At 62.6% G+C, this 24,401-nt stretch overlaps 2 protein-coding genes across 4 annotated transcripts; both read right to left on the bottom strand.

Moving 5' to 3' along the window:
- Positions 1–237: 237 nt before the first annotated feature.
- On the bottom strand, positions 238–18,851 carry TFEB (transcription factor EB). Of its 3 annotated transcripts, none has more exons than XM_087762221.1 (9): positions 18,721–18,851; positions 5,703–5,947; positions 5,371–5,625; positions 5,201–5,281; positions 4,390–4,510; positions 4,140–4,196; positions 3,597–3,672; positions 3,280–3,427; positions 238–2,940 (listed from the first exon to the last, which is right to left on the bottom strand). In XM_087762221.1, the coding sequence occupies exons 2-9, from the start codon at positions 5,895–5,897 to the stop codon at positions 2,500–2,502; spliced, it is 1,374 nt and encodes a 457-aa protein (XP_087618347.1). In that variant the 5' UTR covers positions 5,898–5,947; positions 18,721–18,851; the 3' UTR covers positions 238–2,499. The 3 variants fall into 3 exon arrangements, with proteins under 3 accessions (XP_087618347.1, XP_087618348.1, XP_087618349.1); XM_087762222.1 differs by lacking the exon at positions 18,721–18,851 and adding an exon at positions 13,850–14,501; XM_087762223.1 differs by lacking the exon at positions 18,721–18,851 and adding an exon at positions 10,525–10,773.
- A 1,797-nt stretch (positions 18,852–20,648) lies between these two features.
- LOC104013154 (pepsin B-like) lies at positions 20,649–24,316 on the bottom strand. Its single transcript, XM_009465619.2, has 9 exons — positions 24,156–24,316; positions 23,866–24,016; positions 23,259–23,376; positions 22,877–22,995; positions 22,051–22,250; positions 21,766–21,888; positions 21,542–21,686; positions 21,118–21,216; positions 20,649–20,846 (listed from the first exon to the last, which is right to left on the bottom strand). Exons 1-9 carry the CDS (start codon positions 24,233–24,235, stop codon positions 20,694–20,696), a joined length of 1,188 nt encoding a protein of 395 aa, XP_009463894.2. The 5' UTR covers positions 24,236–24,316; the 3' UTR covers positions 20,649–20,693.
- Between the last annotated feature and the right edge of the window lie 85 nt (positions 24,317–24,401).

The following is a 24,401-nucleotide window of genomic DNA, read 5'->3' as shown; positions in this document are numbered from 1 at the left end:
TTCCCCCCTCCAACCAAGCCAGGCTTTCCTGCAAAAGAACCCAAAAACCCAGTCCCCAAGCAGCCCCCGAAATGCAGGGCAGCTCCCTGGTGAGACGGGGACGCTGCTGCAGCCCGACCTTCGGCACGGCCTTGGCATCGCCAGGGGAAAGCGGCTCCGGGTGCTTCAAGCTCCAGGACCCTCCCTCCCCTGGGAAGAGAAGAAACAGCCCACGCTGCAACACTCCGGGTTGTTGTAAATAAATATATTTTAATGATTCTTCTTCCATTCCAGTTCATTCTTTTATACATTTATTTATAAAACAGTAGTAAAATTTTTTAATCAGAGCACAGTGCATTAAAAAAAGAAAAGAAAAATAAAACAAACAAAAAACCCCCAGAAGATTAAAAAAAAATAATCCACAACGGTTTACTCATAGCTGGGGGAGACGCCGCATCTTCGCTGAGCAGGGGATGGTCCTCTGCCCGCCGGTGCCAGGAGCGGGCGCAGAGCGGGCACGCACCTCAGCCAGCCCCACACGTGCCACGGACCACCAGCAAGAGCCCAGCAGAACCACCTTACAGCCACGATAACCCCAAGCGACCAGGGGCTCCGTATGCCCGCCCTGAGGCACCCGCGCACACCCCTGGGTGCCCGCAGACCCGCAGATCCCCCACGCCTGTGGGTACTCGGCACAGCGTACGGGGTGCCGCCGCCCCGCCGGGGGGACTATTCTCTTTCCAGGCACTAACGGCAGCGCACGAAGGATGCCAAGGCCTCCTGGGAACACATGGGGTGAAGCAGCCCCAAACCCGCCAGCCCACATCCCGGTGCCCGGCGCCCCCTCTGCTCCCTTCCCTGCAGCCCCGCAAGGCAGCAGCCAGCCCCTGCCCTGCCCAGCGCTCCAGGACACCTCCGACATGGCCTCCCGCCTCCTTTCCCCCTCTCCTCCCCACCTTCTGCACTTCCCCACACCCTCACGACAGGCACCTCTCCAGGGGGGCACCGGGGCCGTCCCCCACCTCGCAATCCCAAATCCAGCCACGATGGAGCAAGCTTGTCCCTCCTTGGCTGGGCTTCCCCCTCGCAGTCCCAATCCCGTGACATCCCCCATCCTTGGTCCAGGATGGGGTGCACCCAGTGACCCCCATCCCTGCATGGGCTCCCGTGCATCCAGCCACAGCTCCCACGGCCCGGGGGGTGACGCTGTGCTATAGTGTGGGATCACAGAGGGGTCTCCTCGCCCCAGCCTTCCCCGTGCTCCCCTTCAGGCTTTACAACAAATTCGTGCAGTATTTTCGCTGTGAACAGCGTCCCCCTCCCCTGCCCAGCTCCCTCCCCACCACCAGCCAGGCTGAGAAGGCAGAAGATGATGCGGAGCCCAGAGCAGCTCCCCGTCACCGAGCTGTCCTGGCTGGGGAACCAGCTGGCGACGCTGGGAAGAGAAATAAACCCCGCAAGTCAAAGGCAGAGCGTGGCGTTTGGCAGAGGTTTGGCAATCGGTGCAAACCATCCCCTGGTCCCCGGCCAGAGCCTGGGCCTCCACGCCCAGATGTGGGGCAGGACATCTGCTTTCAACCAGTATCCCCAAAAAAAAAGTGTAAAAACCCTTCATCCTTCCAGCTGAAGAGCCACAGCTTGGCGTTATGGGGCAGAGGCACCTCTGCAGCGATGTCTCGAGGGAGGCTGAAGGTCACCTGGCATCATGCAGCCCTTGTCCAGAGGCCAGCAAGGCTTTGGGGTGGTGGGTGCTGCCAAACCCCGAAGGGGGGGCCCCCTGCAAGGTGGGGGTCACAGCAGAGGGTTGACCAAGCATCAAACACCCCGTCCCGGCCTTTTGGGAAGCTCTCAATGTTGATCCGAATTGGTAGCCTCAGACCCAGCTCATTCGGACAACACCCGCTGCACCCCGTGAATGAACTTGCTCCAATTAAGCACCTCTTCTCCCTCCAGCCCTGCGACCCGCAGAGGCAGTGGGTGCTCCGAGGAAGGAGGAACCGTGAAGGACGTGGCACCGGGAAGCATCTGCGGGGCTCGGAGGCCACCGCTGGGGAAGACTCGTTGGGGATGTGAGCTCCCAGAGTGGGGCAGCAAGGAGGCAGCAAGCCAGACAAAAAGCTCTGAGCATCGTCCCGCTCCTCTCCTCCCAGGGACTCGGTGGCTCCTGCCCACCCTGGCTCTGGGCCAGCACCCTGGGGAAGGGGGACAGTCCGGGAGGGTTTTGCTGAAAGGCAAACCAGCCGAGATCATGCTCCTGGGCTGGGGAATCTGCAGTCAGGCCAATGCCACGGCAAGCCAAGAAGGTCTGCTCCAGCTCCTGGCAAAAAGAAAAGCTTGCGAAAGACAGGGCGGTACCCGGCGAGCCTTGATCCGAGACCCCCATTGCATAGAGAAAAGGTACTCCTACGTAGACTCAAGTGTGTGGCAGGACGGGCTCCTCCTGCGAGAAGAGTGCCCTGTAACTTCACTAACCAAACTTGAAGGTCCAGTCTTCGCCCCCAGCATCGGAGCAGCTCCTCGTCACAGCATGTCTGTATCCTCCATGCTGAAGCTGCTCCGGCGACTGCTGGCCTTGGAGGCCTCCGGGGACATGGCCGAGAACAAGGGGTCGGAGGCCAGAGGCAGCATGGTGTCCTGCATCAGCATCAAGTCCAGCTCCTTCTTGGATAGGGATGGGAAGGAAGCGCTGTGGCCAGGCTCCAGGCTGTCCGGGAAGCCCCGGGAGCCGTCGTCGAAGCTCAGGCTGTGGGTAAAGTCCAGCTGGTGGTAGGGAGACTGTGGTGGTGGAGGCAGCGCCGGCTGCGGCTGTGACTCGGGGTCTGGGGGTGGCAGCAGCGGCTCCAGCGTCCCCTCGTCCCCGCCAGCTTCTTGCTTGACCACCTGCTGAGCCAGCTCGGCCACGTTGACGCCCGAGGGTGAGGAGGTGGGCAGCCCGTGGACGCGTGCCTGCATCTCCAGCTCCTGCCAACAGAGCACAGGAGGCCTTTGGTGGGGACATCGCGCACGGGGACACGGCACAGGGGCATCCACGGAGGTGGCAGGGACAGAAGGACCGAGCTCACAGGGAACAAGCCCATGGAAGAGGTGAAGGGTGGAAAATGGTGACCAATGCAAAGCTCAACAACACTCGCTCTGGTGACCTGAGCCTCAGACGTCTGGTTTGTCTGAAGACTTTGTTCCTGGTGACTTGACAGCCCTAAGGGGTAGGAGAGCCCCTGCCCATCCCCTCGGTGGGGCAGGAGTGAGCTGCTCGTGGGGCTGGAGCAGAGCAGAGGGAGGGAAGAGCACAGGGAAGCTCACCTGGATGCGGAGCAGCAGCTGCTTATTCGTCATCTCCAGACGCCGTGAGTGGTTCTCCAGGTCTCGTGACCTCTGCAAGTCCTTCTGCATCCTCTTGATGTAGTCCACAGACGCCTTCAGGATTGTCCCTTTGTTCCAGCGCACGTCTCTGCCGTGCAGGATGGAAAAAGAGATTGCCACCTGCGTGCCAGCAACATGCCTCACCCCTGCTCCACCAAAAAGCCCCTCTGCAAGTATCACCTGCCACAGGGCCGAGCGTCGAGCAAGCCCACGAGACCCACAGTTATCCCAGCCCCACAGAAACCACTGATACGTACAGGTCGTTGGCCTTGGGGATCAGCATCCCCAACTCTTTGATGCGGTCGTTGATGTTAAACCTTCGCCGTCTCTCAACTGCAGGGCGAGAAGAGAGGGAAGGCGGTGAGGAGGCAGCAAGAGCAGGAGAGGCTCAGTGTCCCGCAGACCCCACTGGCCATGCTGCTGCTCCCGGCTCGCGGGGCTGGGAGCCTCCATCGTGCTCTGGCCAGGCCCTCCAGAGTCAGGGGGCTCAGGGTGAGAAACCTCTGGGGCCAACCCTTTGGCACCTTGCTCCTGTCCATCGCCCCGGCTGCTCTGACCTTCCCCCAGTGCTGACGAGAAGGACAACGGGGCGTCTCCTGCACCGCAGACATTTTGCAGAGCCAGGAGAAAGAGGGAGCCATGGCAGGGGGCTGTGGGGGTACTTCCTGAGGGCCAGATGGGATGGGAAGGGGGACCCGGCTCGGAGAGAGGGGAACGCGGATGGAGAGCAGTGAGGAAAGGGCTGCAGGGGTGGGAGAGAGAAAGCTGTGCCACCCGCGGGCAGCCAGCGCCAAACTCACTCAGGTTGTGATTGTCTTTCTTCTGGCGCTCTTTTGCCAGGGCTCGGCTCTCAGCATCTGCAACAGAGACCCACAATGTCACCCAGAGGGGACGAGGCTGCATCTCACCCCACGAGCATCCCGGGCTGGCGACGGAGCGCCCCGGCATCCCCCAGACACTCCTCCCCACCCATGGGGACAGGGCACTCCGGCCGGCTTTGACGCTCACCATCACCGCCGGCTCCCCGCCAGCTCTGGGGCCGTGACGTACCTGTCAGCTCTCTCTTCTGGGTGAGGTCGGCAGGGCAGGAGCTGCTGGTGACACCTACAAGAGAGGCCGTCACCTGGGGGTCCCCGCTATAGACATTCATGTGACTGCTGGACATCGGCAGCTGAAAACCAGAGGGACAGGCGGGTTAGCTCCATCCAGGGCCATGGGACCGGGGTTCAAGCCCAGCTGCTTGGCCTCCGGGATGCAAGTGCATAGCCCAGGAAGGTGTAATTGTAAATAACTATAATCAGAGTAGCAAAGAAAACAGGACTTCAAAGGGCACAGCTGATCCCCTCCCACAGCCGGCCTCTCAAACAGGGCAGATGAATCGCATCCGAGAAGGGCCCGGCAGGATGAATCCCACTGGGAGGCGCAAGCTGGCACACAGATCCAACCCAGGAGACGGGGCCACTCCAAGCAAGCTTCTGGCTGGGAAACCTCTCCCAGCACCAAGGTCCCCCTGCGCTGCAGCGGCCGCTTGGTCCCTCCCCACACCCCTCTCCTGTCCTTCCAGCTTTGTATGAGGGCTCCCAACCGTCTTTAAAGAGGAAAAGAAGCTGAAGAACTGGCTCTCGCAGTTGCCAAAGGGAGCTCTCGCTGCTTCCCTTCCCCCACGTTCCCAGGGACACCGTCCCAGGGCTGAGGCTGGGTTGGGCTGGCACCTGGGCACTGCTGCAGGGATGTGGCAGAAGGACAGGTCCCCTCTGTGCCACCTCCATCCCCAGCACGCATGGGGCTGCGGGACCCCCAGGCCACCCTCTCTCCCGCAGCCTGGGGTCTGATCTCTTCCTCACGTGCATCAGAGACTCACTGTGTTGGGCATGTGGACTTCAGGGTTGATGTAGCCCAAAACGTCATCCAGGCGCATGATGTCATCAATGACCTCATCGAACTGAAAGGGAAAGGTGTAAGGTGCCAATGGGCTTCTGTGCCCTTTCCAGCACCTTTGCCTCCTGCAGCAGCTCGGTGGCACCTCCTCACCTCCCGCTCGGGGTTGGAGCCGATGTTGAGCATGGCCATGGGGCTGTTGGGCGCACTGTTGCCCGCCGAGGAGGACATGACGTGGCTGGGTCGGATGCCGGGGGATGCGGCGGGGGGTGGCTTGGGAGAGTGGCTGACGGGGCTGACGTGGGCAGCAAACTTGTTCCCGTAGGTTTCGGAGAGATAAGCCTGAACCTTCTTGTCCCGTGACTTCTGCAGGTGGTACGTGGTGGGGTTCTCCAGGTAGGACTGGACCTGCAAGCAGACAAACCATCAGGGATCTCCCGCGCCCCCTCGGCCCCGGGGCAGGGGGGACACCCCCAGCACCATACTTTGAGGACCTCTCCGGGCACGGGCGGTGGGGACTGGTAGGGGACGGGGGTGTTGATGGCCGGGGTGGAGGCCACCGGCATGCGCTGCTGCTGCATGTAGTTCATCATCATCTGCTGCTGCACGCGCTCCCTCTCGGCCTCCTGCTGCGCTTGCTGCTTCATCAGCTCCATCCGCAGGCCGATGCGGGACGCCATGGTGCTCCGGGGGGGTGGGACACGGGCGTCCACCGGGCACAGAGGTGACCCTGAGAGGAGGACACGGCACATCAGGAACAGCCTATTTTGCAGCAGGGAAACTGAGGCACGGGGAGGGAGCAGACATCCTGGAGCACCCGTACCAGCCGGTGACTAAGCCAGGACAATCGCCCCAGCGCCAGACGGATGGGTCTGCCCTCCTGCCACAGCTCCCCACTGTGCCACCGCTCTCCCCGGGGACAGCCAGGACACCCTGGGGGGGACGGGGAGGGCAGGGAGCAGCTGGGACCCCGCGCCCAGCCAGCCTGGACTCACGTACCACCGGGTTCAGCTGGAGCGTGCTTTGAGCCACCAACTTCCAAAACACCGGAGCAAAGCCAGAAGGGCCGGGAAAAGCCAGAGGCCGGGAACGGAGCGAAAGGGAAAGAGAAAGCAAGGGAAGAGCAGGAAGAAAAGGCCAGCGGGTGCCAGGAGCTGGAGGCAGGGTTTAACCCTCAGCCCGGCTGCCCTGAAACCTCAGCTCCAGCGCGGGATGAACAACGCGGCTTCTGTGCGGGGCCGGCACGCGAGCGCGGAGGCGGGGGGGAGGCGTGCGAGGCCCCCGCACCGCACAGACCAGCCCTTGTTCCCCCGTACAAAGGGGACGGCGGCCCGTGGAGGGGCGGGAGAGGCCACCGGGGCGAGGGGAGCTGCCCTGGCCGGGCTCTCCGGGGCACGACGATGGCTCTCCACGGGGCTGGTTTCCCACGTGGGGCTGGGATGGGGATGCAGGAGATGCTGTGCGGGATGGGGGTCTGGACCATAGCATCCACAGGGCAGGAGGTAAAGCAGAGCACAGGGCCCAAAGCAAATGCTGCCAGGGAACAGGCGGGAGCCAAACACCCGGGGTTTGCTCTGCGGCACCATAACCAGACAAATCTGGAGGGTTTTGCTATTTAAATACAATGCATAATTGCAGACAAAGGGGCCATGGTGGATACAACACACCGGGGTTTTGGCGAGGCATCTGATACACAGTGCCACGCAATATCCTAAGGGGGAAATTAAATCAAGCCAGCATGGACAGAAATACGATTACATGGATCAAGAGCCAGCTATTGAACAGCAAGAGGAAGGTAATTAATTAGACATGGTGGCCTGTCTAAAGGGGGATGGGAGGAGAGCAGCCTGGGACAGTTATCAATCGGAGCTTCGTTAAGACGGCTGCCACAAACGGCCTTAGAGGAGGGAACAGGGGGATGTTTGAGGCAAGCAACAGCAGAGCCCTGGGAAAGGACCCAGCAACGCCAGGGACAGCCCACAGTGGATAAAACAAGGCTGAAGGGGGATAAATCAGAGGCGAGGCACAGGAGGGATGTAATAACCCCAAATATTGAGCTCAGGGTGAGAGGAAAAGCCTCCAAGAGCTGCGAGGAGATGGGATGAGCTGTCGTGGCATGGAGGGACTGGCCGTGCTTTGCAAAACCTGCTGGGGCCGCACAGCCGGGGCACGGCCAGGGCGGGAAGGGGGAGAGGCGCTGGGGCCGCATGAGACAGACATTTTCGGGGGGCTTCCAGCACCAGGGGAGAGTGGGAAGAGGATTTCAAGCCGTGCATGGGAAACTTTGCAGTCAGCCCCCGTGTTTGCAAGCAAGCAGCCACCCACGGCCTTACAGAGCACCGTGAGCAGGGCTGAGCGTGCCCCGTGGGTGGCTGCATGGGGACCCCGGCTCAACGGTGCAGGGTGGGGGGACAGGACGGGGAGGAGGAGGAAACCGGGGTGGCCGGGATCCCCGGCACTGGGGAAACCCAGTTTCAAGGGTGAGGACGGAGCTGTCTCACTGCAGCGCCGGGGGGATCCGGGCTCTTCTCCGAAGGGCAGCTGGTACGTGGGGGCAGGACGGCATCACGTGAAGCGTGCCGAGGTGTAGCCACCCACATCACGGCACCCACTCAGCCCCGCTGGCCCCGGTCCCATCACCCTGCCTGGCTGCAGGATCCCCCCAGCTGCCCCAGAAACGGGGGTGGGGGAAGCCAAAAGCGCTGCCCTCTCCCCCTGGGAAACTCCCGAGAAGGGGAGCTGCCGAGGGTGAGGATGGGGAAGGGTGGCCAGAGCCGGGCCCGATAAGGGGAGGGGAGAAATTAGGTCAGGTTTAAAATAACCTGCTTGGTTCTGCTTGGCTTCCCCCCGCCCCCCGAAACACTGAGCAGCTTCTGCTTTCGCTCTGAGTCAGCCCCGGCGGGAGGGCGGCAGCCGGCGGTGGGAAAGGATGGGGACCCGGCCCGTGCCACGGTGCAGGCACCCCACCCCCGGGATGCATCCCGCCATCCCTTGGTCCAGGGGGCAGAAATAAAGCACGCGGGACAGCGGCTCCATCTGGGATGCCTGGGAAGGTGAAAGATGTTAGCATCCCAGAAAAAGCACACCCAGCGGCTCGCCCGCTGAGCCGGAGCCGTCCCCATCCCAGGGGCAGCCCCAGCTTGGTCCCCGCCTGGAGGGGAGCCCAGCGAGGGTCCGTCCCAGTGCACGGGCAGCGGCTTGCCTGGCTCCAAGCAGGCAGCAGGGCCGGCCAGGGCATGCCCGGGCATTGGGTTTCCCAGCGGGCGCTGCCAGGGCACCTGCTGGGGACATGTCCCCATCGGTCACGGAGAGGGAAGAGCAGAGGAGGGGAGGGAGGAAGGTGGTGGGAGGCCCAGGGTGGCTGATGGAGCAACTGGAAGGGGAGGGAAAAGAGGGGCTGAAGGGCGGGAAGGTAGGAGGGAGCAGGGAAAGGGTGGACGGCCCCAGCAGCTCTCCACACCCCGACTCCACCTTTCCTGTCTGGAGAGCAGGGACTGGTGGCAGGGGGGACACAGGATGGCTCTTCCATGCCTGGAGCAGCCGGTACCCAGGTGGGCCCTCGACCCCCTGCCCATGGCACAGGGTGCGCTGCCCAGCGCTGACCATCGGCAGGAGAAGCCACGGAGCCGGGCTAATCCTGACCCCCGCTGCAGCCCCCAGCTCCGCGGGGCAGCCCAAAGCACCGGCCCGTCAAGCCAGGAAGACAGGGAAAAGGGAGTGATTTCCCAAAGGAAACTCTTCCTGTGCTCCAAAAACAGAGACCCTGCCCCTGCCTCCTTGGAGTGGGGGAAAAAGCTAATCCCACTTTGCTGCAGGATCGCATCCTAAGCCAGAGCCGTGGGCTCCATCAGCGCCTGGGGGCTGTCCAGGCACCAGCCGTGCTCCACCGCCGCACACCAGACCCACCGCTGGGACAGCGCGCAGGGCCGGAGCCAGGGAATTAATCTCCCTTCAAAATATCTCGCTGCTATTTAGCGACACGGTTATTTCTGGACCTTTCTTGCTTTTCTTCTGGGGGTGTTATTTCATCAAGAGCCCAACGCACTCCCCCCGCATCGGGGCGGCACTCGGGGGTGGCTCCAGCCAGAGAATCCCCAGTGGCACCCAGAGCTGCCCTGACCCTCGCTTGTCCCCCGCAGGACTTTGCACGGCCCCGAGCTGTCCCCTGTCCCCATGGGAGCCCAGCGTCACTGCAACCCAGGCTGTGACAGCCGGCGGTGCGGGGTCGGCTGCTCAGCAACCGCCGGTACTTTCTGGAGTGACATCAGGTGCTGCTCCGCAACGCGCGGGGCCGGGCTGCTGCTGGACCCACTGCAGAGCACTGGCGTGGGGCACCCAGTACCACCCCGAAGGGAGAAAACACCCGGAGCCGTGCCGCTGTCCCCGCGCCCACGCGGCACCCCACCGCCTCCTCCCCGAGCGCATCGCTGCGCCCAGGTGTGGGTTAGAAATAAAAGCTGCCGTGAAGAAATAAAAGCTGCCGTGAGGCAGTTTCCAGATTTAGCCCCTGCAAAATACAGGGGGATCGCGTTACCCTCCCTGGGCAGCCCACAGGGAAGCAGCGCCCACGCTGCCTGTCCTGCCTGCAACGTCGGAGCACACGCACACGCTCTGCAAACGCAACACATCGCCTGCCCACCCCTCTGAAAGCTGGAGGGAGAAGAGGGGAGCGATGTCCCGCTCAGCCCCGGAGATGGAGCTGAGAAGCCCCAAACTCGTTGCACCAAGGAGCCGCCTGCCCAGCCCCGCTCCCTCACGTGTGGTTATTTCCCGGTCAATCGTGGCCATTTATGAGTGGAAAAATCAATCAGCAGCTTGAGCCAGGAGCGGGGACCCCTGGGGAAGGAGGGGAGCCAGGCGGGGGCCGTGCCACCCACCCGCCTGCCGCTCTGGGCTGCTTCATTGATAACCAAGAGGGCAGTGAAAGGAAAGGGAGAAGAAAGAAGTGAAAACAGCTCCGCTTCTTGCTACTGGCAGCAAGCGTCCGCCGAGCCTTCCTTCCTCATTTTTCGTTTTCAAATGCTGCGGGGGGGCAGAGCCGCAGGGGCGGCGAGCGAGGGAGCCCAGCGCACCCCAGCCCGGGCAAGGCGAAGCACCCGCTGCTGTTTCGGCGCAGGCAGCGGCTGGCTGGGTCCGGGCAGCTGGGAGCCCAGCAGTGTTTGCTCCGTGCCGAGTTTTGCTCCAACAGCACTGAGCTGCCACCCCACCGGGCACCCGCAAAGCCAGCCCATGGGTGCCCGCAGCCCAGGGACGGGCTCCGCTGCCACCCTGCTGCATGGGGAAGGGGGACGACGGGGCAGGGGTTACCTGGGCGCGGGATGGCGGGGCCAGGGGGTTCTCCGGGCGCTGGGGCCAGCAATTCGCAGCTCCTCCGTGCTCCTCACTGGGGCCAGCCCAGCTCCTACGCTGGCCCCGCGTTTCCTCATTTTCAGGACCCTGCTTTTAACGCAGCAGCAGCCACACGGGGTGCAGGGGGGGAAGTTGCAAAAAACCTCCAAACCTGCTTGTTTTTCTCACTGCAACACAGGAGTTAGCAATCGAGCTGAGAAAAGGCATGGCAAAAATAGATGCAGCCACTGCCGCCGGGCGATCCAGGGTGCCAGAGCCCAGGCTGGGTCTGCCCCATGGCGTCCCCTCGGGAGCTGCCGGCAGAGCGGCTGCAGTGCTGCCTCCGGTGACATCCCTGCCTGAAAATATACCGAGGGACAAAAGCTGTCCCTTGTCCCTCCAGGGGACGTGGCAGGCAGGGATCCCTCACCCTCTGCGTGCCTGGAGCGGGTGCAGAGCAAGCACCAGCATCACACAGCCGGATCTGGCCCTGCAGGCTGCCGGGCAGCACGCGGGGTCCCTCCGGCACCCACAGCTGGTCCCCACCAGGTCGGCGATACCAGTGCCGGCTGGCACCAGCCAGCCTGGCGATGGCAAAGCCAGGGAACAACAAGGATGCCTGTGTGCCGCCCCACGCAGCTGGCACGGTGCTGGGGAGCCCCCCACTCCCCCATTGTGCAAAGCTGCTTTGCACCATCTCCCCTTTGCAGCCGTGCAGAGCGTGCCACCGTCCCACGAGGGCACCGCGGCACCTCCCCGTGCACCCTGAGCAGACCGAGCTCCCCTGCTCCCCCGCCGGGGAAGCCCCCCTGGGCCGGGCCGACGAGCCGCTGCGGTGCCACCCCGCCAGCAACGCGGCTGGCACCCATCCGCTCCCGCGCAGCTGGGACCAGCCCCGCGGCCTCTCCCTCAGGGCACTCGCCCTGACTTGGCAAGGCCACCGCAGGGGTGATTTATGCTGTGCCAGCGTACCCGCGGTGTCAGGGGTCAGGTAACGCCGGCAGCCAGTGGGAAGAAGGCCGGGGTCCTTCATCTTCATCGGCACGCAGAGGAGCGCAGTGCCGCAGCTGGCAGTCCCAGAAAGAGGTCTGACCAGGGCATTAGGAAGGGATTCCTCACCATGAGGGTGGCCAAACCCTGGCAGTGGAGCAACCTCCATCCTTGGAGACCTCGATCTAATGCCAACATTGGCCACGCTTGGGGCTGGACCAGAGGCTCCAGAGGTCCCATCCAGCCTACGCCCCTCTGGGATGAGGATGGGGCAGTGGGAAAGGGGGGGGCGGCCCCGTTTCCAACCCCAGAGAGCAACAGTGCCCTCCCCATCACCCACCCAGCAGGCAGGAGGTGGGTCAGGCAGGAGATGGGTCAGGCAGGTGGATGGCCAGAGCCACCCCAGCCCCGTCCGGAGGCGCCTTCCCCGCGCAGCGAGCACGCAGCCCTGAAAGGGAGAAGGAGAAGGCGGAGGGACTTGGCAAATAAAAGCCGGGGTCAGTTGACAACACCAGCAAGAGACTGAGTCACCAGGACTGTTTTTAGCCCCGGCATCTCAGAAACGTGGACCGTGGCGTTGTTAACAGGCGCTTGGGTCAGAGGCCAAATGTTTTCCCTTCCATGCATTAAATACCGCTCCTGGAAGCGGACCAGGTATCCAGCACAGTAAAAACATTAACACAAGTCTTGTATGACAGCAGGACCCCAGCTAACGTGGTCCCCAAACTGCCCAGGTAAGCTCGCCTCGCGTCAGGGACCTGGTGGAGGGAAAAGCATCAGTGCCTGGGTACCATGAGCCAGGGCTGAGTGTCCCTGGTCACGGTGTCACCCCTGGGGCAGAATAAATGGGGTCCCTAAAAAAGCCCCCTGGTTCTGGTGGTGCCAAGGTATAGCCGTGAGAGCCCACCTGTGCGTGGCAGCCGTTACGGGGCTAATAACACACAGCCCGGCTCCGACGGCTCTCCTTCACCCCAAAAAGCCCCTCTGCCCGACGTGGCACAGCTGGGGGACGGCATGCACGCCGTCACACCGGCCAGGCACCGCGGGAGGAGGCTGGCACCTGCGGGCCAGATCCGGGTGCAGCTCCCGGCGCAGGGCTGGGGGAGGCAGAAGGACCCCTGGGACCCCACCACGGTGGGGCCAGACCCTGGCTCCGCAGTCGCTCCAAACCGGAGCAAAAGCCCTTCCCACAGGCTGGCTGGTGCGGTGCAGGAGCCCTGATTGAAACATCACTGTCCAACCGACTGCCCAGGGAATTCACAGCCCGCCAGCGCAAACAGCCCGAGCCGACAAGTTCCTGCCCTCCCCTCCTGCTCCCTGCCCGACAGCGGCAATTAAAAATAAAAGTGTTAACAGGCAGAAGGACGTTCCTCGGGCGAGGACGAGCCAACGGCAGCACAGTGGCCGGGGACGCGCCGGGGCTGAGTGATTAATCAGCCCCGTATCATGTCTGCCTTTCAGCGGGGAGGCGAGGAGAGGAGCGGGGTGACCTTGGAGGGGCCTTGGCCGCGCCGTTGGGGAAGGACGCGCGCCCGCACCGCGTCCCGCTCACCTCAGCAAAGGTCACGTGCTCCCAAGCGCGCGGGAGAGAGCCGGGAGCGGGGCCCCGCGTGCAACCCCCGGCCAAAGAGCAAACCCCGTCCCGCTCCAACACGGGCTGTCTCCAAACAACTTGGGTGTTGGTGTTTTTTTTTTAAATAACTGTATAAATGAGCAATAAGGGGAACCGGCAGAACAGCACCATCCCTGGCCCCCAGCTTGGTTCCAGCCGGGCAGATGCAACACACCACGGTGCTGGGATTTAGAGGCACCGCATGCCCCAAAATCCTAGAAACTGCCCTGGAAAGTGGGGACACTCAGCAAAACCAGCCCTTGAGGTCCACACGCCCCAAGTTCATGGTGCCACTTGCCACGAGCAGAAGGCGCGAGGTGACAGCGGCTGCCCCGTGTCCCCCCCCCGCTGCCAGAGGCGCTCCCAGCGCCGCCCCCATCCCTCCTCCCTCCCTCCCTCCCGCCGCGGCCCCATGCTGCTGGAAGGAGGTAATATTTATAAATACGCCGCGTCCAGCCCCCAGCGCCCGGCCAGGAAGGTTCTCAGAAGGCGGATTTCATGTAACCGTACCGCGGCCAGCAGCCCCAGCACCGTGGCCGCCCCATCCATGGGAGCCGCAGCTGTTCCCCGGCCCCAAGAATAAACAAGTTGGGGACAGCCTGTGACTTGTCCTCCCAAACAGCCCCGGGGCTCTCCCCGCCACCGTCCCGGCCCCGGCAGCACCTCTCGTGTCCAGGGGAGCACCCAGCCATCGCCGCTTACCCGCAGAGGGGAGGTTTCTCCTCTCCCCTCCTTTCCCCCAGGCTCAGTCCGGCGCTTTCCTGCTCCGTGAAGGTCAAACTCGGCTCTTGGGAGCCCCCGCTACCAATCCAGCCCCTGCCCTGGCACCGTGCCGGTACAACCGGGTCAGGTCCTCGCTACGGGTGCTGCCGCCTCCCCGGCACGAGTTATGCCGGTTTGACCATGAAGGAGCCCAGAGGTTTTTCCCACCAGGCTGGGCTTTCTCCAGGCGAGATATTCGCCTGCCCTGAGCCTGGAGCAGTCCCCGAGGAGCGGCGGCGGGGCCGAGAGTGGCACCCACCCTGCTGCAGATAAGGCGGGAGCTGCAGCCAGGGCCGAGCCCGCTGGCACCCAACCGCTGCTCCTCCCGTGGGGTTTGCAAGCCGGGAGCGGGGAAACGCTCCCTGTGTGCTGGGCGGCTGCAGACCCCGCTCTGCTGGCCCGACGCCACTGCAGCCTCGTTTCCTCCTAAAAATTCCCCATCCCATGCAATTCCCCCGAAATTTGGAGGAAAAAGCCCGAGTGAAAGCCAGAGCTGCTGCCCTCGCTTACCCCTAATGCTCCAAAACCTCCCCTGCCCATCCCCAAGCTCAGCCACTGCCACCAAGATGTCCCAGCCCAGAACCTGCGCCGGGGAGCACCCGCAGCCCCTCTGCTGGCTCCCGATGCCATGCAGCGGGGTCCGAAGGTGCCGAGGTCGGGTGCCCCCTCGGCCCTGCTGATTTTGGCACCTGGGCGCTACCGCAGCAGCTGCACAAACTGCGCTGGAGGTTCAGCTGCGCGCTGAAAGGAGAATTTACAACTGAAGCAGAGTCCCTGAATAACGCTGTGCCAGGCGGAGGGGAAGGGACTGAGCCGGGGTGGGGTGATGGGAAACCTTCGGCTTCGCAACTGTTTATACAAGTAAATCACTTTCATTAATAGCGTGCAAGTATGGGAAGGAAAAAGAGGGATGTAACCGGCAGGGAAGGATGTTGCCTGAGCGTTTCAGGTTTAGCTGGACAGAAAGTTGCACCAATTTAACTAAAGGAGGGGATTTAAGCAGATGGCAGGGTGTGGAGAGTTTGTTTGGAGTTGAATGCACTTGTAGGAAGGGTGACAAAATCCCGTAGCAATTCTTAGAAATCTTGTTAAAAATGAGATGGCACAGCCTCCTTGCAAAGACTGTAGGACCGCGGGGCCGGGGTGGGCCATGTCACTGAAAGACCTTGAACCCTCCCCAAATGACCCCGTCCAGGAGAACCCACACGCTGCAAATCCCCAGGGCCGCACCGCCGTGCTCGTCCCCATGCTCCTGCTCCCAGCCCCGTAGCACCTACCTCCCCGAAACACCTCCCGAACTGCCCGCCGTGCCTCCGGGGACGGAGCATCCCCCCCTCCCCGGGGGGCTGCAGAGCTCTGCCTCTGTCCTACGGACCTACGGCACAACACGAGCTGCCGGCGGCCAGGATCCGGCCCCATGCCATCCTCCGGTCCCCCCGCCGCCGCAGCACACCAGGCTGCTTCTGGCAAGGTCCTTCCAGGCAGGCACCCTGCAGCCCCGCTCGCCTCTGTCGCTCGGGGCTCAGTCCTCGTGTGCTCTTCCTCCGCCCGCAGGGAAATCGTGTGGTTTCTTTACTCTTTTTTTTTGCAATTTAATATTTATAGCTTTGGTCCGCTGCCTGTTTGTTCAGCAGAAAGCAAGGGGGAAGATGTTTGGAGAAGGAGCGGCTTCTTTAAAGACGGCTGTCAGCATCAGCTGGAGAGGAGCAGGGCCGGCATGGGTGCCGGGATCACGCCCGTCATTCCTGGTTTTCTCAGCAATGCGCTGCCTCCGCCTCCAGCCAACGCGTGGGTCTCCCCTGAAGGCAAGGAGCAGGAACCGGAGCTCATCCTGGAGCGCAGGGCTTGGCCTCCTGCATCCTGGGGCTGACCATGTCGTGGGACCCTGCGTGCATGCAAACCCACACGGAAAACCCGCTCTGACCGAAACCCAAGAGCCTGGCACAAACCCCGCAGCGGTGCGCGGCCTTGCAATGAGGCAGGGGGAACCATCAGGGCTCTTTCTGGACATACGGGGAGGGGGGGAAAGATGAGCAGATATTTCCTGTCTGCGTGTTCAAGAAGAGATCGTCCTTTTCGTCCCTCCAAGCGTTACACCACCAGCGCCCTCCCTGGCTTCAGCTGCGAGGGCGACAACGACCGCGGCTCACCCCGGGAATCACCGGCTGCGGGGGGGATGCACCCCGGCCATCTCCACACCGGCACCGCACGGCTCGGCAAAGCCCAAACTGCTGCATCCCCCGGGCTCGCGGAGGTGATGCCACCGCAGAAAGGCCACCGTGGGATGCCCATAGTGCTGGAGTCGGCATGGCACAGCGCGGTGGCAGGCACACGTCGCACCTCCAGGCAGCCTCTGCTCTTTTACGGGGCTGTAAAACACCCAGCACTGGCTCCTGCAGCCGCGAAGCGCCCTGTACATCTCCCACAGCAAAGAGAGAAGAGAGGGTCGGGGAAGCCGTCACAAAACAGCTGCCACGGGTCAACACCGGTGCGCGCTGTGGCCACGGGATGCCACGATGCTGCCCCGGGGACGTGCCAGCGACGCGGTGCCACTGCCAGGCTGCAGCGCCCGCGCCAGGGACCCTGCTGCGTCAAGTTGAGCCTGGCAAGTTGCTTCCCCCCAGCCCGGTTCCTCTTTGACCGGCACGCGGGACAACCCCACGCAGGGCAGTTACGAAATGGCTCCCTTGCAGTGGGTGCAGCTCGAGGTCCCCCCCCCAAAAACCAAACCACAAACTGCAGCTGTCCCCAGGGACAGCACCCAGAGGTGATGGGGACGTGCCATGCCCAGCGCCGGGAGAGCTCCGTCCCTCCCCGCCATCCACCTGCACGCCCCAGGAAAGGGGGGAGAAACGGCGATCCAGGGCTGAGAGCCCCCCGTGCCAAAGCAACATCAGTACCCCCGCACCCCCCAGCACCCCGCGGCACGGGGAGGGCCGCAGGGAGACAGGAGGGCATTTCTCACCCCAGTACGTGTGCTTTTGGGAGGGGGCCCCCCAGCACGGCCCCCCCAGCCCCATTTCCCTGCAGCGGCTGTTTCTCTCCCCGCAGGGCTGTGCTGCTCAGGCTCCAGGGCCACCCCACCCTCAGCACTGGAAACGTCCCCCCTGCTCTGATGATTCATCACTTTGCTGCTGCGCACACAGGGCTCTTCCCTTTCCCCACAGCATCGCGAACACCGGCAAACGGGGAAACCTCGTCACAGCAAAGGCGGTGGCAGGGCAGGGGGGGACCAGGAACACACGTGCTGTAAACTCGGCGCCGCGGAGCGTGGAAAAAGAAATAAAAGACCTGGCTGGGATCACAACCTCCATCCCAAACACCCGGATGCTGGAGTCGCCCTGTTGCCGCCAGCCCCACCCCGGAGCGGTTTCCTACTGATAAGGGCGGGAGGCAAAGCCAGCATCCCTCGGGAGGCAAGGCCAGCATCCCTCGGAAAACACGCCGGCTCCCCTCCACGCATCGCGGGGTCAGCACGTGCCACTCGCAGCCGCCCGCCGCGGCCACCGGCACCCACCCCTAGAGCCTAAATCTGGTGGTTTCTCATCCCCAGCAGCCCAGTTCCCAAACACCCACCGGCCCCGGCACAGTTGCCCCGCCGGATCCCCCGGCAGCAGGTAAGCGCAGGCTCAGCCGCCACCAGCACCCGCAGCAGGGAGAAACCAGCCCCGCTCCCTCCTCCGGCCGGAGGAGCAGCCGTGCATGAAGCCAAGCAAACATGGCAGGGGAAACTAAAGGGGAGGGGGGGAAAAAATCCCCCAAACTCCGCACCTCCGCTGCCTACTTGACTCGCTGCTGTTACATAAAAAAAAAAAATCACAAACTCCCCCCATGCCCCAAGGGCCGGGAACGCGCAGAAGCGCTGCGATTCCTGGAAACAGGCCCTGCTTGTCCCGGGGCTTGCACGGGCTTATTTATTTATCTTAGAAGAGCACAACAATAACCACCATATTTTCTCTCTTTTTCTTTTTTTTTTTTTTTTTTTTTTTTTAAGGAAATTTCCCCATCATCTGACTCACTGGGGCTTTAGAGGACAGGGGCACGAGGGCTGGTGTAATCCTTCCTGCTTCGCAATTAATTCATGAATATAATTAATCGGCGGTTGTAGGTTAAGTGCAGCCCCCTCCTACGCCCCTGCCAAACTCCTGCTGCCCCGCAGGAGCAAGCTGCAGGCTGGGGGGGGGGGGGCTCTTGGTGACCCCCTAAAAGCTGTGTGGGGTACCCCAACTCTTCCCCTGCCTTCTGCAGACCCCAAAAGCAGCAGGGCTGGGGGGCGGCCAGCTCGCCGGGGGGGACCCACTCTCCTGCCCCCCGGGCCGGGCGGGATTTGCACCCTGTCCCGGGGGGGGATGCACGGAAACCCCCGAGCAAAGCCAGCGCTCCGGCTGTCAGCACCGAGGGCTGGAGCATCCGTGCCTCAGTTTCCCCACGCGTGGGGTGAAGGGTGCGGGGGGGTTACGCTGGCAAAGGCGACCCGAGCAAGTCCCCTCCGGCTGCCGGGGGGCTCGCAGCCCCGGGGACCCTCGGCCTTTCGGCGGAGACCCCCGACCCGAGCCCGGGAGCAGCCGCAGCCCCGGCCCGGCTGGAGCCTCCTGCAAGCGGGGGCCGCTCCCGGCGGGGGAGGGGGGTTCGTATTTACAGCAAAAGAGGGGGGAAAAAAAAAAAAAAGCAACAACCCCGCGGCTGCGGGGTCAAAGCGGGATGGGGCAGCACCCCCCCCCCCCCCCCAAAACGGGCTCCGAGCCGAGGGGACCCCGCTGCACCGCTGCCCCCCCCGGTACCCCCAGTGCCCCCCGCCCCGCTGCACTCACCCGGCGGCGGCGGGGCAGAGGGGAACGCCAAGGGGGAACGAAGCGGCGCGGCGCGGCTCGGCGCGGCTCGGCCCGGCCCGGCCCGGCCCCGCTGCTCCCGCGCCGAGGGAGGGCAGCACTGCCCGCCCTGCCCGCCCGGCCCGGCCCGGCCCGCTCCGCCCCGCAGCACGCCGGGAGCTGTAGTCCGCAGCGGGCAGGGCTGCCCGCGCCTGCCGGGACTTGTAGTCCCCCGCCCCGGCCACGGCAGGCGTGCGGGTTAGGTGCGTTCCCCCCCAGAAACGGGGTTTGCCACACCCGGAGCGGGCCGAGCGGGTGGGTGCCGGGGGCGGGGGTGAAGGCAGGGCTGTGCCCGGGTCGTGCGGCTCCTTGCGCCCGGGTCGTGCGGCTCCTTGCACGGGCGTCGTGCAGCTCCTTGCACCAGGATCATGCAGCTCTTTACACTGGGGTCATGCGGCTCCTTGCACCAGGGTCGTGCGGCTCCTTGCACCAGGGTCATACAGCTCCTTGCACCAGGATCATGCAGCTCCTTGCACTGGAGTCGTGCAGGTCCTTGCACCGGGGCCGTACAGCTCCTTGCACCGGGATCATGCCACTCCTTGCACTGGAGTCGTGCAGGTCCTTGCACCGGGGCCGTACAGCTCCTTGCACCAGCGCCATGTGGCTCCTTGCACCAGGGTTTTACAGCTCCTTGCAGCGGGGTCGCACAGCTTGCTGCAGCCGCGGAGGGGGAGCGGTGACTGCAGACGTGCAGGGTGGCGGGGAGCAGCAGCAGCCTGTGCCTGCTCGAGGCCCAGGGGTGTCTGGCCCCCTCCAGATGGGACCCTCGGGGCCTGGCAGCTGCGGGGGGAACTGGCGGGGTGAGCGGAGCTTTCACTGCGAGGTGAACCCCCTGGGTACTGGAGGTGGCAGGGGGAGGGAGCGGGGGGGGCCCTGCCCCGCCGGAGGCAGCAAGCCCCGCTGCACCCCGAGTCCCCAGGGCGCAGCGTGACCCAGCCACCAGCCGCCCATGACCGCAGGACGGCATTTCCCTCTCCGTGGCTGGGAGCTCCCCGCTCCGCAGGACCCGCCGTGGCGGATTTGGCTGGAAACAGCAGATTTGATGGGTGGTCACATGCCCCGGCGGGGTGACTGTCATCTGACTGGGAGATGGGTGTCAGACAACGGGCGATGGGCCCTTCAGCGCTGCGTCCCCGTGCATCGCCCCGGGCTGGACCCCGAGGACCAGCACTGGCCCGATCCATCTGATGCTGCATCCATCAGCTCCTCTCGGGGGGATCCAGACACCCCAAGCCTTGGTCGCATCTGCATCCCAGGCAGGCCACCCCCTTCCTTCTCATCGCCCATCCTTCGAGGCTGCAGCAATGAAGAGATTACCGCTCGAAAACAAAACCAGGGTGTTTTCCTCAGCCTGAGTGTCCTTGCATGACACTTTTTAATCCCTAATTCATTTGCAAATACGTGTGGGCAGTTCCCCCAAACCTAATGAACCGAGAGCTGTTCACACACAGCTCCTTTCTCTGCACATCCTGCTCCGAACTGGTTTCTGAAGCCTCCAGCTACCGCACGGGCTCAGCCCTGGAGTCCCCGAACCATGGCTGAGCACATGGTGCAGCCTGAATTTCTCCCGGTCATCCCGGTTTCCCAGCCAGCCGCAGCAGGGATCCGGATCCCAACCAAAAAGGCGACCCCAAATTTGTCATCGCTGCAAATTCAAAGGCTCCATGCACGTCTGAAACTCTCAGCCCAGGCAACGACTGGAAACCTCGAGCATGAACTCAGACTTTGTTGTTTTATTAAGAAGAGCTGTGCCAGGTCCTGCTCAGCCGCAGCCGGATGAGACACGAGGCAGTTGTTAGATTTGCAGCCCTTTATTCACTACAGGAGATTTGGAGAGTACTCATCACCATGCACGGGTCCAGGAGAGGATAAGGTGTTGCAGGAACAAATTATCCTGCGGGCGGTGCTCAGCATCCCTAGGCTGACAGGGCAAAGCCAACTCTGTTGTTGGCCATGTCGAAGATGGAGTAATACTGCCGGAGGAAGAGGTTGCCGAGGATCCAGAGCGGCTGGCCGCTGTCGGAGGGCACATACGTGCTCTCGACCCCAACGGTGCAGATGCCATTGTTCTGTCGGGGGAAAAGGAGCAGATTTCAGTGCCAGTGAGGAGCACGGGGGATTGTCCTGCCCGTGCCTTCATGGCTGCTTTGGCTGGGAGCAGGATTAGACCCTCCCTACAGTCACATAGAGGCATGCGAAAGCACCGTGAAATCGGGTGCTGGAAATATGGCACTCAGGCTGCTGGAAGCCTCTGTGTTTGAAAAGAAACTCTGACTTTCTCCTGGGCAAAACCGCCCTATGGTGGGAAACGCGTGTTGGGCACGATAAAATCACACCTACGTTTAAGACATAGATGGAGGGAGGCAGCGGTAACTGGGTTCCACTGACGGCAAAGTAGAGGGTGGGCATGCTCGGGACGCTGCTGCAGTCGACGACGAACTGCAAAAGAAGCAAAGGGGGCAGAGGGGTCAGGACCCCGGGCTGGGCACCGTCCCTCCTCTGGCCGTAACCCCGGCCGCGCTCCCTAAGGGCCAGCACAGCTCTGACTGTGGCAGGGCTGTGCTGACCCGGGTTTATCATGTTTGGAAGAATTGGTTTTGTTTTATGCCACTGCAAGGGGAGATAGGCCACGGCAGTGTTGTTTAGGTGAGATGTTTTGCTCCAGAGATGCCAGGAGCCCTCCATGGCTCCGCGTTACTGCCCAGATGCATCCTCATCCCACGGCATCGGCCCCCCGTGTGTGCGGGGCATCCTTCCCACCTACCCCATAGTCATTCTCCTCCGCACCCAGCGCCTGCAGGAAGGCTGACATGAATTGTCCTGGGATGGTCAGCAGGAACGTCCCGGTGTCCACGATGCCGTGACAGCCTTGGCTGCACCAGCCGGTGGCTGACAGCCCGATGGAGAACCTGGGGAGAGCAGCAGAAAAGGCATCAGAAAAGGCTCCCCCCGCCCAAGACCCACTCCGAGCCGTGGTGCAGCACTTACTCCTCAATACCGATCTTCCAGTACAATTCCTGGACCACGGGAGCCCATAAAACCTCCCCGGAGTACAGCTGGGGGTCAGCCCCTCCGAGGATGACTTCCCCGCCGTAACTATATGTCGGGTTGCTGGAAAGACAGAAAATTAAATCCCAAATCAGGCAGGCTGCTCAGCAGAAAGCGGTGTAGCATACGCGTGCTCGGGGAGAACGTGTGGATGGAGTGAATGAAGAAAAAGGCGGATCCAGGCTGTGTTGATGCAAGAGAGAGACCCGCTGTCAGAGATCCCACCGTGAGTAATAGAAGCTGAAGACGGGGTCGGTGAGCAGGCTCTGCTCCAGCATGTTCTGCACCAGCGTGTTGTAACCGCCGATGCCAACGCCCGGGTAAGCCATGCCCAAAATCCCATCGAAGTCCAGGTAGTAAAAGGGTCTGCTGGGCTCTGCCAGGCTCAGGCCGAACTCCTGGCTCCTGATGATGATGTTCTGGATCTGGAGGGAGAGGAAAGGTGCTGGGAGATGTCGGCGGCTCGGACATCCCCCGTGACAGCAACCTCCCAGGGAGCTTCTGGGGAGAGGCAGGGGTGGCCAGGAAGGTCAGGACGGTAAATCTGCACTGAGAGGTGCTGAGCTCTTCCCCATTGCAGATGGGAGATGGAGTCGGGAGCAGCCTGGCTCATAGTCTTTGTCCCATCACCCTTATTATTTCATAAAAATACCCACAAAAACGGTTTGCCTCAGTTAAATTAGTTTAAAATCACACTTTCACTGTGTGCAAGCCTCACAACAGAACATTTCTTATGTCCTGTAATGACAAAGCTCAGCCATCAGTGTAAAAAGCAAATACTTATGGCCAAAGGTATCCCTCAGCCCAAAGCAGTGATGAAGAGCCCAGAGGACTCAGACTGAGTTTGTTTGCAGATCCCAGTCTCCAAGTAAATTTATGCTGACACGCCATAAACTCTACACGGGAGATTTGGGCACTAATATCCAAAATAAGGCAGCACATTAAGCTACCCCCTACATTTTTAACCAAATTGACCAGCTCACAACTGCAGTCGCTTCTTGCCCTGATTGCAGCAGTGCATCGGAAGCGTGTGGCATCAGAGGTCACTTACTGTCACGGTGTCGTACCCTAACACCACCAGCAGGTCACCGAACCCGTAGCTCAGGGTGTAGTTCACTCCAATGCCCGAGAAGGTGGACGACAGGCTGGGGTTGAACCTGGCGTGATTTGCTGCACGGAGAGAAGGTCACAGCCGCCAGGTCACACCCTGCCCTCGGTTCAGCATCCCTGTCCCCATACGGGCAGAAATCCCCAGCCAGGGGCTTCACAGGGAAGGGGCCGTCCAAAACCAGCCCTGCCGGCGTCACCGAGCAGAGAGCGAACCCCGTCGGCTCTCACTGATTTCCCTCTCGTAGCACCAGCGCGCAAGGGATGGCCGGGAGCGCCGACGGGGGGGATCCCCGGCACCGCTGGGTCCCCCGAGGGATGCTCACCGCAGGCTGGAGTCCGGCAGTAGGTGGAGGGCACCCACAGGTTGGCAGAGCCGGTGTCGAAGAGCACCAGGAAATTTTGCGGGGGGGTCCCGATGCTGATCTCCCCGAAGTAGAAGGACTGCGAACAAGAGCACGGGCAGATTTCTGTTCCTGCCTGGTTTTTCGGAATGAGACTTTCCAGCTCTCTGCCCTCTGCTACCTGAGAAACCCAAACCATTCAGGCGCTGTACGAAGGGCTCGTAGTCCCTGCGTGCAGCCAGGGCAGCTAAAGCACAGAAAGGGGGAATGATTTGCTACGATATAACGAAGTCACCATCAAGGCCAGGAGTAGTAGATCTGCCCTATAACCATCAAAATCTGCTTTTTCTGAGAAGGGAAATCAATTCAGGATGAGACGTGCTGCCTCTTGCCTTCGTCTCCCAACATCACCCAGCCCTGGGAGCCGGGCTACAAAGACAGCAAAACTCCTGCCCGTGCCCAGCCCAGCCGCTGGACTCATGAGCAGGGAGGGAGCCGAGCCACCCGCTGCGGAGCTTCCAGCCAGAGGAGGGGGGCAGCCCCAAAAACTGGAGCTGGGTGGCTCAGAAGGCAAAGCTTTAGTACTTACATCCAGGTAGTTTGTTAGCAGTTCGTAAGCCACTGCGTAACTGAGCTGGTATTTCCTACCGGGGTCCCCTCTGAGTTGCTTCAGGAACCCCTCCGGCATCCCCTTCTCTCTCATCACCTCCAGCACGGACCTGCCTTTCCTCAGCGGGATCCTGCGTGGGATGGAGTCGGCAGCGAGACGCTGAGTGGGCGGGCGGCCCCATCCACGTGTGCACCCCCATGTGCCGAGGGCGAGCCCCGCTCCGCGGCCGGACCTGGCACCCTTGCACCCATCCCAGCCCCGGGGCTCACCTCACCATCCCCTCCCCGAGCCCAAGGCAGAGCAGGGCCAGCACCAGCCACCGCATGGCAGCCGGTCGTGGTGGCTCCATGGCGGCTCCTGCACCACCTCGGCCGGGGCAGGGTGTATGTAGCCGGGTGCCCAGCCCCTGCCTCTATCACTGCACCCACCCAACGCCGACGCTTGCAGTGTGTTTATTGCTGCAGCCGCCCTGATTTTGCCTTCTTACCTGATCTTCGGGCGCTAACGCATTGGCC

This window comes from Nipponia nippon, unplaced genomic scaffold (assembly GCF_047370975.1).
Source record: "Nipponia nippon isolate SJK-2023a ecotype South Korea unplaced genomic scaffold, ASM4737097v1 scaffold_25, whole genome shotgun sequence".
NCBI lineage: Eukaryota > Metazoa > Chordata > Aves > Pelecaniformes > Threskiornithidae > Nipponia > Nipponia nippon.
The sequence above is the reverse complement of the archived record's forward strand: the minus strand, read 5'-3'. Positions and strand labels throughout refer to the sequence as shown.

Excerpts from the sequence above, each read along its gene's own strand:
- TFEB (XM_087762221.1), bottom strand. The coding sequence starts at position 5,897 with ATGGCGTCCCGCATCGGCCTGCGGATGGAGCTGATGAAGCAGCAAGCG. Across the intron at positions 5,282-5,370 it reads GCTCCAACCCCGAGCGGGAG|TTCGATGAGGTCATTGATGA; the intron begins GTGAGGAGGTGC and ends TTTCCCTTTCAG. Across the intron at positions 4,197-4,389 it reads CCAGAAGAGAGAGCTGACAG|ATGCTGAGAGCCGAGCCCTG; the intron begins GTACGTCACGGC and ends TCTCTGTTGCAG.
- LOC104013154 (XM_009465619.2), bottom strand. The coding sequence starts at position 24,235 with ATGGAGCCACCACGACCGGCTGCCATGCGGTGGCTGGTGCTGGCCCTG. Across the intron at positions 23,377-23,865 it reads TGCTAACAAACTACCTGGAT|TCCTTCTACTTCGGGGAGAT; the intron begins GTAAGTACTAAA and ends TCTTGTTCGCAG. Across the intron at positions 21,889-22,050 it reads TTCAGCTTCTATTACTCACG|CAACCCGACATATAGTTACG; the intron begins GTGGGATCTCTG and ends CTGTCTTTCCAG.